The sequence below is a fragment of the Dendropsophus ebraccatus genome, chromosome 4 (genome assembly GCF_027789765.1).
Source record: "Dendropsophus ebraccatus isolate aDenEbr1 chromosome 4, aDenEbr1.pat, whole genome shotgun sequence".
In the NCBI taxonomy this organism is placed as follows: domain Eukaryota; kingdom Metazoa; phylum Chordata; class Amphibia; order Anura; family Hylidae; genus Dendropsophus; species Dendropsophus ebraccatus.
In genome coordinates, this window is record NC_091457.1 from 151357744 (window position 1) to 151377888 (window position 20145).

The 20145-nt window shown below is 40.4% G+C and overlaps 1 protein-coding gene across 5 annotated transcripts in view; it reads right to left on the minus strand.

The window, feature by feature from the left end:
- The window catches only part of KCNT2 (potassium sodium-activated channel subfamily T member 2), a 389104-nt gene that overhangs the window by 174601 nt on the left and 194358 nt on the right, over positions 1–20145 (minus strand). For all 5 annotated transcript variants that reach the window (XM_069968986.1, XM_069968985.1, XM_069968983.1 and 2 more), the window contains exon 9: positions 241–421. In XM_069968986.1, the coding sequence (XP_069825087.1) occupies positions 241–421 (181 nt within the window). The remainder of the gene's footprint in view (positions 1–240; positions 422–20145) is intronic.

Here is a 20145-nt window from a genome sequence, read left to right on the forward strand (position 1 = left end):
TCCCCTGAGGTGGTGCTTAAAGGAAATTGAGCACTTACTGTCAAGACTCCCCACAGATTACAGCTGTGATAAACTTCTTGTCAAGGATTGTTTAGCGAAGAACATCTTTAAGCTATAATCTCTGGAGGGTGACTTTTCACATTTTTATAGTTTAAAAAAATTGAAAAGTTCTGTATGTAAATAGATCCTATCTAACTGATTTGCAAGTTTGTAAAATATGGAAATTGAATGGGTTCTTACCTGGATCGGGAGAACAACTAATGCCACACAGATCATTATTACTACTAAAAGCTTGGATTGCCAGATCTGTGGGGTGACGTCTCCGAAACCCACAGTGGAAAAAGTAACAATGCAGAAGTAGAGAGAGTCGAAGAGGGTCAAATTATTTCCAGCTCGCTCTAGATGCTGAATACCACAGATGCTGGGGAAAGAAAAATAAAACCAGTTCAGAACAGCACTAAGGATAAATTCAAATGTTTTGACATACTTTGAATCCATGTGAACATCTCACCCAAACATGGTTCCAATGTAAGGGCAGCATATTACAGGGAAAAATATGTTTTCATAGTACCCGAAATCCAAATGGTACAAGAAATAGTTTGGTTAAACAGAGTGTTAAAGGTGAAGTCCGGGGGCAGAATTAAAAAAAAAAAAAAAAACACAGTAGAGGATTTGGTGACTGAACATAACAGGAAATTACCTCCCCTGCTTTATTGCTGGGCTCCACTGGATGATGGACCCCACTAGGGCCACTGACTGGCTGAGCGGGCCTCCCATGTCATGTCCCCAGACAAGGAAGCACCCAGAGGACCGGAGTGGAGGACTGTGAACCCCAGAGATTGAACCGGGGAGGTGTCTGTTGTTATGTTCAGCCACCTTCTCCCTTGCTGTTTTAAAAAAATGTCCAACCCCAGACTTCTTCTTTAAAGATTAATTTAAGAGTATGCTGTATCGATGACAAAAGTGCTCCTCCCCACCCTCTTTACAGTGATTGATGGCTGGATGCTCTCTATACATGTTTTCACCTGAATGCCCAACCAATCAGGTTTAACTGCCCACAACAACCAATCAAAGCTCAGCTTAAAGATGAGCTGTGATTGGTTTTATTAGAAGTTTTATGAATGCTATAAACATTATTTATTGTCCCTTGCACAGTTGATAAAGCTTCACATGGATTTAAAACATACAAAAACACATTCGCTTAAAGGAGACCTGTCACCCCTGTGTCGGGGTGACAGGCTCGCGACCCCCAAACTGTCCAATAGCTGCACAGTGTCTCTGGGGATCCTGTGCAGCTATTTCACCTGGCCTGCCGGGGAAACTACACCCAGGACTCAGAAGGGTTACTTCCGAAGTATAGGATCTAAGAAAGTGAGGGCTGGTGAACAGATGGCCATCTTCTCCCATGCTCCACAGAAAACCCCTTGAAGTTCATAAAAAAATGTAACACAAATGTTATGCTTTTATTAGCACTAGGTACAGTTTATCGGAAAGCCTACATGATGCTGCATTATCCATGCAATGAGAACATTTCTTTACATTTCCCTAGAATTTAAATTTTTTAAAAAGTTTTGTATTGGCATAAAGTTTTCTTACAATGGTGGCTCGTCTCGAATTTGTGGTGTGGTCATAATTTCACCTTGACATGCGGTTGATGTTGTACTCCTTGCCTAAAGCCATAAAACCTGCATCTCTGATATAATTATCGCTTTGCATTCCTGTCATTTGCTAATTATAAGCTCCTCTCAGGACACGCTGCCTAAAAATCCCATCTCATCTTTAACCTTCTTATGACATGTTATTGAAACATGTCCCGAAATATCTTTAATGAGGTTTGTGAGCCTGGATCATCACCAGGGGGCTGTTACACTGCTGAGACTCTAGATTCTAAGTTATCATATTAATAATATTAATGGCAGAACCACATACTATAATAGAAATATGAGATTTAGGCAGGTTAAAGGAGTCACAAAAAGTTTAGATTTTTGTAAAGATTCGAGACATGATGTTATTAGAACCAATAGTCGGCAGTGTTTTGTAGTAGGGGTAATGTCACTGGAAGAGGTGTATAGCTGGGTGTAAATCCAAAAAAAGGTTCAGCCTTGGCACACAGGATCAAGTTTCATGTGTTTTTTTTTTTTTCTAAAATATAAACAAAAATAAAATGTGCTGTTTAGTTTTAATTGTACCTGTCATAATAAACGTTTCGCATTTCACAGGGACATAAGACCTCTGCAGATCAGAAGAACAAGATGCATTTCTTTGCTGTTCATTATTTCCTTTTAGGTAGAGATGATCGAAAGTGCCGATGTTAAGGTTCGTACAAACTCGAACCATCAGTATTTGACTCCCCCTGCCTTCCCATTCCGTTGGGTAGGTGGAGACAGCCCGAGTCCCGCCTGGAAAATATGAATACAACCTATGGCTCAGGCTGTATTCCTGTTTCCAGGCAGGACTCGGGCTGTCTCCATCTTCCCCACGGAACGGGAAAGCAGCGGGAGTCAAATACCAATGGTTTCAGTTTATACGAACCTGAACATTGGCACTGTTCGGTCATCTCTACTTTTAGGCAACTTTTTCTGGCTTATTTTCCCGATCGGGGTACAAGCTGTGAGAGGCTGACTGATCAAAACTTGTGACATGTAAAAAGTTTTTTGTTTTTGTTTACGATAATGCCCTTTTAAGTGTATCTTAAGGCTGGGTTCACACACAGTATATTTCAGGCAGTATTTGGTCCTCATGTCAGGTCCTCATAGCAACCAAAACCAGGAGTGGATTGAAAGCACAGAAAGGCTCTGTTCACATAATGGTGTAATTGATTGGATGGCTGCCATTTAATGGCAAATATTTGCTGTTATTTTAAAACAATGGCTGTTGTATTGAAATAATGGTAGTTATTTACAGTTATATGGTGGCCATCCACTCAATTTCACCATTATGTGGACAGAGCCTCTCTCTGTTTTCAATCCACTCCTGGTTTTGGTTGCTATGAGGACCTGACATGAGGACCAAATACTGCCTGAAATATACTGTGTGTGAACCCAGCCTAAAATTGTACTGATATGCACCAAAAAGCACACCTAAAAGGTGTTTTAGGTGTAATATATGTTCCTGCTGCGCATAACCCGTGCAGCATGAACGCATCTAAACGTTCCTAACAGTGAAGGGGTTTTAATGTGTGCAGGGTCGTTTCAATGTGATCGGCCCTGCACACATTACTGTCCCCAGACCTAGGCATAATGAAAGGCAGCCGCGATCCTGAAGCTGCCTGTCATTAACCCATTTAAATGCTGCGATTCATAGCGATCGCAGTGTTCAAGATAGTCAGTGACAAAACAAGAACCTGGCTGTGGGGGTCCCGATCACTTCTACCTTTGATCTGTTATCAGGATGACTCTATGTGCAGATCACCGATTATACTGATAAATGCTATTGTCTAAAGGACTTATTATACAGTACTAGAAAATGTACCCGGCGCTGCCCGAGTATAAAGTGTCAGTGTGTTAATTAGATTTGTTCTAAGGTGCCCAGGAGGCCAAGCTAAAGGTATTATTTCATCTGAGTTAATCAATGGAATTAGTGTATACCTGTAGTGCATAGTTGGAGGGGTTCTGTATACCCACAATGTATAGTTTTTAGGGGTCTCGCATATATGTAGTGCAGTTGGGGGGGGGCTGTATACCTATAGTGTATAGTTGGGGGGGGTCCTGTATACCTGTAGTGTGCATTTGTGGGGGGGGGCTGTATACCTGTAGTGTATAGTTGAGGGAGGTCCTGTATACCTGCAGTGTACAGTTGGTGAAGGTCCTGTATACCTGTACTGTATAGTTCGGGGGTCCTGTATACCTGTAGTATATAGTTGGTGCTGTATACCTGTAATGTATAGTTGGTGGAGGTCTTGTATACCTGCAGTTTATAGTTTGAGGGTCCTGGATATCTGTAGTGTATAATTGGTGGAGGTCTTGTATACCTGTAGTATATAGTCCGGGGGTCCTGTATACCTGTAGTGAATAGTTTGAGGGTCCTGTATAACTATAGTATAGAGTTGGTGGAGGTCCTGTATACCTGAAGTGTATAGTTTGGGGTCCTATATACCTGTAGTATATAGCTGGTGGAGTTCCTGTATACCTGTAGTATATTTGGGGTCCTGTATACTTGTAGTATACAGTTGGTGAAGGTGCTGTATACCTGTATTATAGAGTTGGTGTAGGTCCTGTATACCTGTAATGTATAGTTTTGAGGTCCTGTATACCTGTAGTGTATAGTTTGGGGTCTTAAATACCTGTAGTATAGTTGGTGCTGTATAGTTGGGTCCTATATACCTGTAGTATATAGTTGGTGCTGTATACCTGTAATGGTGGAGGTCTTGTATACCTGTAGTTTATAGTTTGAGGGTCCTGGATACCTGTAGTGTATAATTGGTGGAGGTCTTGTATACCTGTAGTATATAGTTCGGGGGTCCTGTATACCTGTAGTGAATAGTTTGAGGGTCCTGTATAATTGTAGTGTATAGTTTTGAGGTCCTGTATACCTGTAGTGTATAGTTTGGGGTCCTATATACCTGTAGTATATAGTTGGTGGAGTTCCTGTATACCTGTAGTGTATAGTTTTGGGGGTCCGGTATACCTGTAGTGTATAGTTTGGGGTCCTGTATACTCGTAGTATATAGTTGGTGGAGGTCCTGTATACCTGAAGTATATAGTTGGTGGAGGTCCTGTATACCTGTAGTGTATAGTTTTGGGGTCCTTTATACCTGTAGTGTAAAGTTTGGGGTCCTGTATACCTGTAGTATATAGTTTTGTTGAGGTCCCGTTCACCTGTAGTGTATAGTTTTGGGGTCCTGTATACCTGTAGTGTCCTGTATACCTGCAGGGTTGTTTTTACCCGTATGGCAGTGTTATTCAGTTACAGTGTGTCGGTATTGGTCATGTCTGGTATGGCAGTGTTATCCAGTCACAGTATGGCGGTATTGGTCAGGTCTGGTGTGGCGGTGTTATCCAGTCATGGTATGGTGGTATTGGTCAGGTCTGGTATAGCGGTGTTATCCAGTCACAGTATGGCAGTATTGGTCAGGTCTGATATGATAGTGTTATTCAGTCACAGTATGGCGGTATTGGTCAGGTCTGGTGTGGCGGTGTTACCCAGTCACAGTTTGCCGGTATTGGTCAGGTCTGGTTTGGCAGTGTTATCCAGTCACAGTATGGCGGTATTGGTCAGGTCTGGTATGACAGTGTTATCCAGCACAGTATGGCGGTATTGGTCAGGTCTGGTGTGGCAGTGTTACCCAGTCACAGTTTCGTATACCTGTAGTGCCCTGTATATACATGTACTGTATAGATGGGGTAGGGGGTCTACCAGTTATTACTGTGGATGTTGTGAGGCAGCTTCCCTAGCAACCATTGCTCCCTGTGAAAATGAAAGCAGTAATCCTATTGGTTGCTAAGGCTCCAACTGCCGTGTCTGCTGCAGCTAATTATATCACCTGTGTTTGCAGTGAGATTTTCCCATTCATTTCTATGGGGCGCCGCTCTTCCCCCTCCCCCTCCCCTTCTGTACATCTGGCGGGGACGGGACCTTCGCAATAACCTTCCCGGGCACCCTATGTATCTGTGTGCCAAATGTGGGGTCAAACGGTTCTGGCGTTTGGAATTCTATAGAGGACAGACAGACAGAAGGACAGACAGACAGACAGACAGACTTTCATTTTTATGATATAGATATATATATATATATATATACATATACTGTATATATATATATATATATATATATAACATAAAAATAAACACATTACATATCATAACATGCAGAATTATCCAATCTACTAAAATATAATAATATTGTTCCCGCAAGGTGAACAGCGTAAATAAAAAACAAAAAACACTCTAGAATTGCTTTTTTTAAATTATACATTAGTAAAAAAAATGTATTTCTTACACCAACATACCAATAAAAATTAGAGATCATGGTGCAAAAAATGACACCCCGACCAGTCCTGTAGGTAGCAATTAGTTATTAATAAAATTGTCCTTTTGGGGTGTCATTTTTTTGCGACATGATCTCTAGTTTTTATTTATACCCTATTTGTGTAGCTTGGACGTTTTGATCATTTTTTATAATTTTTTTTTATATAATGTAACAAAAAATTGGTAATCCTGGCACTTTTCCCCTCTTTTCATTTACGCCGTTCGCCGTACGGAATGAAGATTGTTATATTTTAAAAGATCGGACTATTACGCACGCTACAGTATATTACATGTTTATTTATTTAATTATGTTTATATGTTTTATTTATATAATGGGAAAGTGGGGTGATTTTAACTTTTATTGGGAAAGGGGCTTTGGGTTGTTGTAAAAGACATTTTAACTTTTTTTTACATTTTTAAGGGGGACTTTTACGTGCAATCATGAAATTACATACGCTGATCATTGCTATGCTCTAGGCATAGCATTAATCAGTGTAATAGGCGTTCTGCTGATTGAGCCTGCCTGTGGCACACTCAATCAGCAGAGCGCTGATCACACCGCACAGAGGAAGGTAAGAGACCTGCGGCGGTCCGTTAAAGTGATCAGGTAAGTGACAGGAGAGGCCCCTGTCACTTACACATAAACACTGCGGTCGCGCCGTTTAAGGGGTTAATGAAAGGCTGCAGTGCGATTGCTGCATCCTGTCATTAACAGTGAGGGTCGTCTAGGGGTTAAATATCAATGACAAAAACATAAAATAAATGTACTTAGGCAGTACAGAGTGTCATGGGGGGGGGGGGGGGGCAAAAAAATCTGCTACACACTGTGCAAGTCTCTGTATCTTCAATATTAAGAGGACTTTGAAGTTACCGATAGTTGACTGAAGAGGGCACCACCTGATTGAATATGTATGTGACGTGACACCTACATTATTTTGGTTGGAATAAGTCATGTGAAACGAAACATATGAAATGTATAAAATATGTAAACTAGCCTTGAGCTTTTCTGTAGTCTGCTCTTTCATCTCTATCTGCTTTATAAAGTATCTATTAAGAAAATGTTCTATATGGCAATAGTGTCGTATATGGAGTTACAGTATATAAGCAGGGAATACACCAGGCCTTTTGAACTGAGAGGCAGAACTATAATGTTATACAAGTTGCTGTCTCAAAAAGACCCTGGAGTCCAAGAATCTCCAAAGGTTCCTTCTGTATAGTAAGAATTAGAAGCCCTGTGTATAGGGACTGCAAGTTCTATCTCTGGAGGGATATATTGTAGTCTGGTAACTTACATATTCTATGTCTTGTTTAGTTATCTTTAGAAGGTTTTTTTTTTTTTTTTTTCAATGAGAAAAAAAAAACACAACAACAACAACAACAACAACAACAACAACGACAATAGTCCAGAAGATAGAACATATTTCTGTACACTGGAATGAGAGTTCCTTACAGTTTTATACAGTGCATATTCCTTACAGTCTCCACTTAGGTGCACATCTGGCTTGTCTATGTTCGCAGACAGGAAAATTATTCAAGCCCCAATGAATTCAGAATCGGTGAAAAGGAAAACACTGGAAATTTATGTTCATGTTGTTTTACATTCCAATAGTTTATGGATAAATAACGATTTATGGAATATGTTGAAATTGAATCTGGAATGTATGTATCATTTATTATGTTGTATATTCATTATGGATGATGAAGATGATAATGATTATTATTAGATTTTTATAGTTTTTTTTAATTATTGTTTTATACATCGTTGCACACAGGTGGTTGTTGCTTAATGTTTTCTGACACTACACATGCAGAATGTTGTCAATGTCATTAAGGGTATAAACCCACACACCGTATACGCAGCTTATTTACTGCTGCGATACGCAGCAAATACGCAACAAACACGCAACAAATACGCAGCAGATTAGATCTAAATTACTGGACACAGCATCAAATCTGCACCACCAAATCTGCTGCGTTTTTGCTGCGTATCTGCTGTGTATACGGTGTGGGGGTTTGTACCCTTAAAGTTAATACAGCTTTGATTAATAGAAGAGGTTGGAGACAAAAAGTGGTTTCTGCTGATGCTTCATGATAAAAGTAAAAGTAGAGCATTTTAGCAAATTTTAGGTAAAGGTTTGAATAGCTAAGAGCGACTTGGGTACCATCCCTTTAAGAGCGACTTGGGTACTGTCCCTTTAAGAGCGACTTGGGTACCGTCCCTGTAAGAAAGACTTGAGTACGGTCCCTTTAAGAGCAACTTGGGTATGGTCCCTTTAAGAGCGCCTTGGGTACGGTCCCTTTAAGAGTGCCTTGGGTACCGTCCCTTTAAGAGCGACCTGGGTACCGTCCTTTTACGTACATAGTGCGTAGTGCGTACTGCCTCAGCTCTGCTATTTAGAGCTGCCTCAGCTCTGCTACACAGCTGCCTCAGCTGCCACATCTTCTATTGGCTAATATTGGACATGTGACTGTGGATGTTGCGATACATTGACTGACAAGACCTTAGAATTTCTATTGGCTGTTATATTTCAGCTATTTGCATATTTGCTGTGATTAGCTGTTAGTGTTTACAGTGTGGCCATTATTTCCTATGGAAAATTAGGGGTCTTTAAATGTAAATTAACGACAAATCCGATCAAAACCAAAAATAGATAGCACACCTGTCATCTAGCTTTGAAATGCAGTTTGAATGGAGTCTGTGCACAAAGCGGTTCGGGCTGTATTAATCCCAGAAGAATTGCTGGAAGAAGAAGCGGAAGAAGAATACGGATTACAATATAGTGCTTTTTAAGCACTATAATAATTAGATGTTCCACAGGTATTAACTGGCTGCGATAGTATTTCCATGGTAAAAAAAACAGGGACCAGGAGGCAAAGGAAAGGACTGGTGGGTTTTTTAAGGCCTGGCCCCTTAAAAAAAAAAAAAAAAAAAGATTTATCAGCTGGAAATAACTGAGCATTAAGCAGGTAACTTTTTAAACTTAACCTGCAACTGGTACACTGTTTTCTGTGTATAAATAAAGTTCAGATACTGCACTATAAATACAATCCGAGTAACAGTGTATTAACCGTAACATTGAAACATATCGGAGTCCTACTTCAAAAGGTTAAAAACACCTGTTTTAATATTTCCAATGCACATCCACTGTCCTCACACAGAATGTCAATAGGAGACAAGATTACACCTGTTTACATAAAGTTAAACTTTGGATTTTGTACAAGGCAATGGAGAGGATTAGCAGAGATTTACCGTAAGTGCATGTATTTCCAGTAAACTGGGTTTGCTTTATTATCTCTCTATCAGTATTTCAACACTGGGGAGGGAAATCACGGAGAGGTTTGGCTTCCAAAATTGTGACAGTGAAAGAAAACAGCAAAGTAAATAAAACAAAGCAAAACAAAAAAAATTGTGATGGGCCATAGCAACTGAAATGTGTAAATGTATAATACATAAAAAAACAATAGGGAGAATACAGTCATTATTGATGTGTTCCGGACAGCGTGGAGGAGATGTGGGATTCTCCTGTGCCTCATTTATCAAGGTGTAAACCAGGCAAAACAAAGGTGTAAAGCAGGAAAAAATTTACCTGCTCCAATAACAGGTATAAATCTTTGCGCAATTCCTACGCTAAGCGCAAGTCCCGCCATATTCACTAAGAGGTGTGCTCCTCTTAGTGAATACTTCAATATAAATCCTAGAAACATTTAATTAAAAAAATCACAACTTGAATAAGGAAAATACAGGTAAAAAAAAACACAAAAAACAAAAATAAAACCCCTTTGAGAAGACCATTCAAAATTCCATTGAAAAGTTTCTTCTAGGGCAGGGGCATAACTAGAAATGGCTCGGAAAAATAGGAAACTTTCAATTACCCGAAGCGCCCTCCCCCAGAGCAAAAATTACAAAAATAATTACCTTACTATTACTGACCAAATCCTGTATACAAATTATTACCTATAATACCAGTATGCAAGGGCAACTTTTACCACCACAACATGACCACTAACATTACCACCATACTGTTACTGACAAAATCTAGTATACTAAGAATAGTACAAACAGTACCAGTTTACAAGGGACAAATAATCGCACCACATACTAACTGATGTCACCACTGCAATAGAATAAAATCTACTGTATCAAGACTAATATAACCTCTTAAAGTGACCATTTTGCAGCAGATACCAGCGCTACACAGGCTCTGTGATTACAGTGCAGTTACAACCAATGATTCACAGGAGGACTTAAAGGGGTTGTCTAGTGTGGGGGCACTTTTTTGGGGGGACCGGGAAGGAGGTGGCTGAAATAAAAGACGTTCACTTACCTCCCCGGTTCCAGCGGCGGCTCACTCATCGCGGCGCTCCGGTCCCCTGTATATAGCCCCCTCTATATAGTAATAGAGCCCCCTGTATATAGTAATAGAGCCCCCTGTATATAGTAATAGATCCCCCTGTATATAGTAATAGGGCCCCCTGTATATAGTAATATAGCCCCCTGTATATAGTAATAGGGCCCCCTGCATATAGTAATAGAGACCCCTGTATATAGTAATATAGCCCCCTGTATATAGTAATAGAGCCCCCTGTATATAGTAATAGAGCCCCCTGCATTTAGTAATAGAGCCCCTTGCATATAGTAATAGAGCCCCCTGCATATAGTAATAGAGCCCCCTGTATACAGTAATAGAGCCCCCTGTATATAGTCATAGAGCCCCCTGTATATAGTAATATAGCCCCCTGCATATAGTAATAGAGCCCCCTGCATATAGTAATAGAGCCCCCTGTATATAGTAATAGAGCCCCCTGCATATAGTAATAGAGCCCCCTGCATATAGTAATAGAGCCCCCTGTATATAGTAATAGAACCCCCTGTATATAGTAATAGAGCCCCCTGCATTGCAAAAAAAAACAAACATTATACTTACCTAATCCAGGGATGGCAGCTAGTCTTCTCTCTTGTGGCCTGGCCTCTGCAGCGGTGTTCAGGGATGAAGTGGGTCCCTCAGGTAGGCGGGCGGAGGGCAGCAATTACAGGAAGGGAGTCCCCCCATAGCGCCACGTGGGTAGCGGTACGACGCCGGAGAGGGGAGGCCCTCAGATGCCACAAGGAAAGCGGTCCGTCGCAAGGGGGCGGGGCGCCGTATCGGCACAGCACGCCACTGCGCTCCCTTGAGGTGCCTGAGAGTTTCATAAGCGATCTTAAAAGCCATCACAATAACGATTATTCTAACAATTTTTCTCCGCCAAAACGCTGATCGTTATAAAATCCGAATTGTTGCTTCAAGATCGATTGGGAGAATTATCGTTCTGTGTAAACGCAGCATTTCATGTAGTAACTTCCAGAATGCTGGCAGGACAGGGCACTGTCCTCTACCCCACATCAGATATTTGGAAGAAAATTAAACTACTTAGTTACATAGCAAGATAATTCTTTTGCAGGTTCCTAACTTTTCTATAGAATTACAGATATACCTCATTAGTAAAATCAAAACAACATTGTTTGTATCTAGTACGCCTCAATGCTAGGGCTGATATGGCTTCTTACATGGTCTCCTGTGTCATATTAACCTTGAGAGAGCCTGCTGGGAGCATAGTGTTCTGAGCTGTTCTTTTGTATCTGTTCTTCCTTGTTACTCTATTATTTGTTCTTTAACAAGTAGAGGTTTCCTGGTTGTGTGCAATACATTTACAAATAAACAGAACAAACATTCTTCTATTTATTTCTTTGAGAGAATTAAGCTCGGTTAGAGTTTTATTTGACAGTAGAAGAGCATAGATTTAGAGAGGTGGCGCTCACTCCTGCCAGACTGTAGAAGAGGTAAATAGAGAGGCTACCATGACAGTTTTATGTTAGCAAAACAGATTTCCTAGAGTGGAACTGAACCTCATAGTAAATCATCTTCACCTCAACCCTATAGTCATCAGGTTTTGTGGCAGCCGATATCTTTCATGTCATCTTTTCAAATAAAGTCCTCATTTCAGGTAGTGTTAACAAGAATAAGCAAATATGGAGGTAAAAGATTTTGCTGTTTTAAATTCTGTTTGTAAACATCATAGATAGAGACCACCGGTAAATCACTGTTCACAATTTATAAAGTCTATGGGTAGTGATGAGCGAATAGTGAAATATTTAAATATTCGATATTCGTACGAATATCTCCCGAATATTTGAATATTCGATCGAGTATTCAATCCCATTTAAGTCTATGGGAACAAGTATTCGATTATTGAAAAACATCTATTCGACCACTTGGAGGTAAAAACCGGAAGCTGTGGGATTTGAACGCTTATTGAATATTTATAGAAAATTTGGCGAACTATTCGATAATATTTGATAGATCGAATACCTTACTATTCGATCGAACATAATTTGCTCATCACTATTTATGGGGTGTTTTTTGCTCCAGGTTTAAAAGTGTTCCCACAGTGCTGAGGCTGTGAGGATTTATGTAGTAGCACAATGCCTCTGCGTAAATCCTGTGCACTCCAGAGCTCCTCCATGTGCACAAAACTGAAGGCTACGCTAGCTCAGAGCTGGGGTAGGTTCGCTGACATTTTCCCAGCAGAATAATGTTAAATGTGGTGGATGTAAAGGCCACGCCCCTCTCCATATGACCACACCCACTGTTCTGCCCCCACCCTTTGGGCACAAGTGGTGCAGATGGACTCGGTACAAATAAAATATTTGCAAAAACAGCCCATGTTAATATTTTTATGTGCATTTTTGCACAGAAAACCACTATATGGGTGGGTTCACACATAACAGAATTGCAGTGAATTTCAGGCTGTGACTTTCCCTTCTGTCAGTTTCTATTGGATTACATACTCTACAGAATCATAGCAGGAAAAGGCTGCAGTCATCCATCATGATCATTATTTGCAGCCTTCCATTATAACAGACGACCGTCTAAGGCTATATTCCAACAACTTCTTTTTCTTGGCAGTTTCACCGTTTTTTTGGACAGACGTTATTTTGATACCAAATCGTGGCCATATTATGCAATTACAGCCGTGGTTCGGTGAAAAGGTGCTGTTTTTTTTTGCACAAAAGTCTGTGCGTTTTCCCAAAGTACACCCTGTCTGATGGGGGATGAGGGGGGTGCAGCAAGGTAGGGAAGAGGTGCGGCCTCCTTCTCCATCTGTTTTCTCATAATTTACCCTTGCCAGCAGGCATAGATCATGGCAAAAATCTACAAGAGCTAGAAGCTAAAGTATATTTCTGCAACTGCCATACGGCACTCAAATCCATCGGATTTACTAAGAGGCATGTGCCTTTACATATATACGCCATGGGGCATGGGGGCAGGGCTTAATGTAAGATTGGTGGATGGGTACGCCCGTCTTAATAAATTCCCTCAATAGATAAGGTGCTTTCATACTGAGGGATCCTGGCGGATCACCCGTCATTCACCACTGCTCGCATCTCCATTTGTGCCATTGACTTCATTCTATGGTGGGGCAAATTCCACTGTCCGCCCAAAGAATTGACATGCCAATTCTTTGGGCGGAGGGTGTAATCTGCCCGACCATAGAATGGAGTCTATGACAGGGGTGGAGATGCGAGCGGGCGCGAGCGTGATCCACCCGGATTCCTCAATGTGAACCAACACTCTCAATATGTTCTATACAAACACAATTCCTTGTGCATAAAACATGAACAAGACCCCATACACTAAAAAATAAATTATTAATAAAAATATATGGATGCTTAAATACCAGAGGACAAAAAAAGAAAAATTAAATAATCAAATTAACTGCATAATTAAGGCCCAAAAAGACTCGATCATTGAGAATTTAAACAAGAGTAAAAATAATTCTGTTGTCTTGTGTTGTACTATGTAAGTGGTCATTACAATCTGCCATTTCTATTAAAATGCCATTAATAGAACATCTCTCCACTTCTGTAAAACTGAATACTTTATGAAGATCATATTCAATTCTACAGTACTTTAAAGATTCCGATTGATCAGTAAACACTTTACGCCTGTCAGCAAATTGATTTTGCACATTGAGGTCCTTTAGCTAGCGGCTGTGAAATCACTGCGAAGAGTCGCTCTGATCAGACTCTGTTCATTACAATCAAAGCTACTAGAATATGCAGTATGAATGAGCTTTTGGTAGCTCATGAATAAAATGGATAAAGATTAATTGAGTTTAAAACCGAGACTTCATATAAGGAGAAGAAAACGGAACGAACGGAGAAAACAAATTGGGCAGAATTTTTATGGGCAAAAATTGCCGCTACATAAAAAAAAACAAAAAAAAAACACACGGCTATGTTCACAATGTTTTTTTTTTTTCTTTTTGTTTATTATTTCGTAAAAAGACGTCCGTCATTTTGCTCTTTGGCCGCCGTCAGTGCAATCACGGCTGTCGGTACATTGACCTAATTTGGGCTTACCACTTGCCCTTTGGGTGTGGCCTTAATTGAAAAGTCCTTTGAATTTAATAGTATAAATGGAGAAAGGACGGTGAAAAAAAAAAGAAAAGAAAAACTGTGTTTGACCAAATAAAAATAACGCCCGCTGTTTGCAAAAGACTTCCAAAAATAATTGTCATGATCATTATTTTGGCGTCTACGCAAACAATGTCCATTATTTAATATACTGTATGCATTGGACGTCCGTAATTTTAATGACTTTATTGCATTCAATTGAGATAAATTAAAATGCAGCAATAATGGACATCATTTTAAAAAGAAAAAGTGGACTCCTCCCCCCCCCTTTTTTTTTTTAACATAGTGTGAGCATAGCCCCTGACTTAAGAGCTGGATGACAATTCTAATACAATAAGGCTACGTTCGTACACTGTTTTTGAAAGTAAAAAAAGCAGGCAGAAATTTGTTCACGAGCTTTGCGAATTTTGGGTCAAATTGGTTGATATTCGCAAATGAATCTTAACAAATTTCAATAAAACAGCCAAAGCTATAGTAGCTACAGTACTGGGACTATTACAGAAGGGCAAATTTGTTAATGCATGTTCTTGTAAAAGTGTTAAAAATTGGAAAATCACAATTTAAAAAAAAAAAGCTGTCGATCAACCAATCATCGTATCTAATGAAACCAAACTTGTATAAAACAAGTAGGAGTGGAGTGTGAGCTCTGATTATGTAAGGCACACGCTCCATTCACTGATCCCATTAAACTGGTATAACTCAATAGGAGTTTACAGTGCCCAGTGAGTGAATAATATGGACGGTGTCTTCACTGGTCCCAGTGAATTCCTATAGGCACCCAGTTACTTGGTAAACTGGACACTTGGTTGGCAGCTCCAACAAACAATTACCCACAATCAGCCCTCCTATACTCTCCTCTCTGTCCCTATGTCCCGCTGTTAGTCTCTTCCTGCTCTGCTGTAACTGCCTGCTGCCATCCTGCTCTCTCACAGCCAACTGGCCCCCTCCATTACCGTCTTATATAGAAGGTGAGGGGTAGGTGCTGACATCACAGAGGGCTGCAGGTGATTGGACGGGCAATAGGAATTATGATTAATCCCTCTCTCCCTCCCAGTGACACTCCTGACAGCCTGTGTGGCCACCATTTAGGGGGGGGGTTCTCAAATTTCCTTTCCAATTGGCGGGAATTCAACAAAGTAAATTGACAGCCCGATTTACAGTGGATTTTAATAAGGCGGATTTGCTTCATTTAAATTCCATATATTCTCCCGAGATCCTTGTTGTCTCTCCTAATCAGTTTACAATGATGCCCATAAGTATCCGCTCAACATTATATTGCCAAAAAATGCCATTGTCACATGTCATAAATCTATGGTGATTGCACTTTGCCTTCCAGGCTCCAAGCATCTCTTCTTAGTGGGCCGTCATTTAGCACAGGTGACAGATTTCATATGTGCTTAATGCACCGTTTTATTTTCTTCTTACAATTTACCAACCTTTTCTTTTTGTGGCTTATGGAGATGAGTTTGGATAATGCACTGTATGGATTCCCACAGTATGAGATAATAGCTCATTCTGAGTAATAGGTTTATATAACTATCAATATAACTAAAATAATAATAAATAACCAATGCAAGGACTTGCCTTTTTATACCAGGAGGATTCCATGGTATTTCATTCACACTAAAATATAAAGTTTATTTTATACTAAGCAGAGTCTTAAATAATTTTACATAATTTTGTAATATATAACCTTATTAATGAAAATAAGAGTTGAGCGAGCATGCTGTGTCGAGTATGATGCTTGACCAAGCTCCTTGTGCTGCTAAGGTGCTCGACTTACAAAAAGCTAAGCCTTTCAACAAATTCTTAAAGGGATTATCCAGTGCCACTTTCTTCCAGAGATAGCACCACTCTTGTCTCCAGTATGGGTGCAGGTTTTGTAACTTAATTCCATTGAAGTTGATGGGGCTTAACTACAAACCACAACTGAGATGGAGACAAGATTGGTGCTGTCTCTGGAATAAAATAATAAAAAGGCCATGTTTTTGTAGCACTGGATCATCCCTTTAAGGCTGTGGAAATGCATTATGCATTTCCACAGCCTTAAAGCCATGGAGTGTGAAAGTATACTTACCTCTCCATCCTTCTGTCTTCCAGCTTAACTATTGCCAGTCAGATCAGTAGCTGAGGCAGGACATCGCTGAAGCCACTGATTAGCTGAGCATTAATAGTGAGGATATAAGAAGAGAGCCAACAGAGCACAGTCACGCCATTTTCACCCAAGGTAAGTTTTGTATTAATCACAGCTGTTTTTGCTGATTTGCAACAACGGCTGTGATTAATACAAAACTTACGTGCACTGCATACAGAGGGAATCCCGGCGGGAGTGTATACACATAGTATACATTGCAAACGGGATCCCTAGCGGACGCACGGAAAACGGCCGCTGTTCCTTGAATAGCGGCCGCACAAGCCTGACAAGTCACAAGATGTCGGTAATGATGAATTCAGCACAAATAAAGATCATCCGGCCGGGTCACAGAACAGCTGATGTTATACGCCGTGTGAACCCGGCCTGACTCGAGTAACAAGTACCAGCAAGGATAACTGTTATAGGATTGAAATATAATTGTGTAGAAATAGGGCTTCAGCAGCCCTGCAGTTCCCTCCACAGCTTTTGTGTGTGTGTGTGTGTGTGTGTGTGTGTGTGCGCGCCAAAATACCCCTGTCATGAATGTTCCTGTTGGGACCTTGGAGCAGTCCTGCACTTTTGTGTTTTTTTTTTACATTTATGTCTGACCTGGTCTGAACACTGTCTTATTCCTGCCCTTGCTGTGTGGTGATTAGTAAGGTCCACACCCTGATCCCAGCTCCCCCTGTCTATTCCTGCGGTCCCCGTTCCTAATCCCTCTGCTTGCTTGACTTGTTATCTGACCTCCCGCCTGACCTCTGACTATCCGATTATTTACTAATTCTGTACTGCCTTGCCTGTTTGGCTTTGGACGTTGGCTTGTCGACTTTCCTTTTGTGTTTGTTTGTCTTGTTTGTCTTTCTTTTTCTATGTAACACCTATTTTAGAGCAGGGACTGCCTTCGTGGTTGTCCACAGCTACCTAGAGCCGTTTGAGGCAAGTAGGTAGGGACAGTCAGTGGTCTGAGCATTAGGGCTCACTGTCGTGTCTTGTCCCTGCCTCCCCTGTCCTGACAATCCCTTTAACAGCAATCTAAGAAACACTCAATGTCTTTATACAGGCTTTGTGTAGACAGCTTTGCTGTTCTCATGAGATTTTGTACGTTTCTTTAGAATTCCAAATTTAATTTAGTATTTTAATATATTTTTAGTATTTTAAAGTTATTTTACTGATGCTCTTCTTATTTTTTTCCTATTCTATTTAAGCATTAATAATACAATGAGGAGAAGAAGAAAATCAAAAAGACGACAATGATAAGCCTGAGAAACGTCAACTGCGGCAACAAAGACTTAGGCTTTTTCAATCTGCACTATTGAAAATATAAATCTTCCTTCTCTCACGGTTTGATGCTTTTTCTCTCTATAATGAATCGCCAAAGAACATGAATGGTGTTAATTCTATTATATAAAATAGTAATTATTTTTAAAAAATGAACATTTGTAGAATATTAATGCTTTTATATTTTTCTATTTGAAGTTTGTGCAGAAGCTTGATCTTGATTTGGATGATTGGAATGGTTATAACAATCATTTTTTAACATATTTGAACTTGCGAACATACGCAACTGCGTTATTTACGCTTTGACCCTAATAGGGTGGGTTCATACTGAGGAATTCTTCCGGATAATATCCGCGGAATTCCGCTGTCTGTTCGCGTGCATGGCAGCGCGCCTTTCCGCCGGCTCCATAGACAACATTCTATGGGCCGGCGTATTCCGCTATCCGGCCGGGCGCGGACAGACAGCAGAATTCCGCTGACATTATCCGCAAAATTCCTCAGTATGAACCCACCCGTAGTCTGTAATCGGCGGGTACATAAAGCTGAAACATATGCTTCTACTGCATGTTTGTTATTTGTTTTTGAATGTTCTGCAAACACCACCACGAACCAATCTCAATCATTTTTTTTTATGTTTGTACAGTGGGGAAAAAAAATATTTAGTCAGTCACCAATAGTGCAAGTTCCACCACTTAAAAAGATGAGAGGCGTCTGTAATTGACACCATATGTAGACCTCAACTATGGGAGACAAAATGTGAAAACAAATCCAGAAAATCACATTGTCTGATTTTGTAAGAATTTATTTGCAAATTATAGTGGAAAATAAGTATTTGGTCAGTAACAAAATTTCATCTTAATACTTTGTTATATATCCTTTGTTGGCAATGACAGAGGTCAAACCTTTTCTGTAAGTTTTCACAAGGTTGGCACACACAGTTGTTGGTATGTTGGCCCATTCCTCCATGCAGATCTCCTCTAGAGCAGTGATGTTTTGGGGCTGTCGCTTGGCAACACGGACTTTCAACTCCCTCCAAAGGTTTTCTATAGGGTAGAGATCGGGAGACTGGCTAGGCCACTCCAGGACCTTGAAATGCTTCTTACGAAGCCGCTCCTTGGTTGCCCTGGTGGTGTGCTTTGGATCATTGTCATGTTGAAAGACCCAGCCACGTTTCATCTTCCAATGCCCTTGCTGATGGAAGAAGGTTTGCACTCAAAATCTCACGATACATGGCCACATTCATTCTTTCATGTACCAGGATCAGTCATCCTGGCCCCTTGCAGAGAAACAGCCCCAAAGCATGATGTTTCCACCCCTATGCTTTACAATAGGTATGGTGTTTGATGGATGCAACTCAGTATTCTTTTTCCTCCAAACACGACAAGTTGTGTTTCTACCAAACAGTTCCACTTTGGTTTCATCAGACCATAGGACATTCTCCCAATACTCTTCTGGATCATCCAAATGCTTTCTAGCAAACTTCATACGGGCCCGGACATGTACTGGCTTAAGCAGTGGGACACGTCTGGCACTGCAGGATCTGAGTCCCTGGCGGTGTAGTGTCTTACTGATGGTAGGCTTTGTTACATTGGTCCCAGCTCTCTGCAGTTCATTCACTAGGTCCCCCCGCATGGTTCTGGGATTTTTGCTCACCGTTCTTGTGATCATTTTGACCCCACGGGGTGAGATTTTGCGTGGAGCCCCAGATTGAGGGAGATTATCAGTGGTCTTGTATGTCTTCCACAGGTGTGCACAGGTGTCTTTTTATACTGATAACAAGTTTAAACAGGTGCCATTACTACAGGTAATGAGTGGAGGAAAGAGGAGACTCTTAAAGAAGAAGTTACAGGTCTGTGAGAGCCAGAAATCTTGATTGTTTGTAGGTGACAAAATACTTATTTTCCCCCATAATTTGCAAATAAATTCTTACAAAATCAGACAATGTTATTTTCGGAATTTGTTTTCTCATTTTGTCTCTCATTGTTGAGGTCTACCTATGATGTAAATTACAGACGCCTCTCATCTTTTTAAGTGGGAGAACTTGCACTATTGGTGACTGACTAAATATTTTTTTTCCCCACTGTATTTGGGATCTGAACCGAAAATCGAGATGTTCGCTCATGACTAGTAGCTGTCAGTTTAAATCTGGCATCATCAGAAAGGCTGAATTTTTTCATAAAGTACACTGCAAAAACAGAAAATTTAAAAAACAAACAAACAAACTTTTTCTTTTTGGTTTTGGTTTTTACGCCGTTTGCCCTGGGAAAAAACTGGCTTGTTATATATATTCCTCAAGTCGTGACGATTACAAT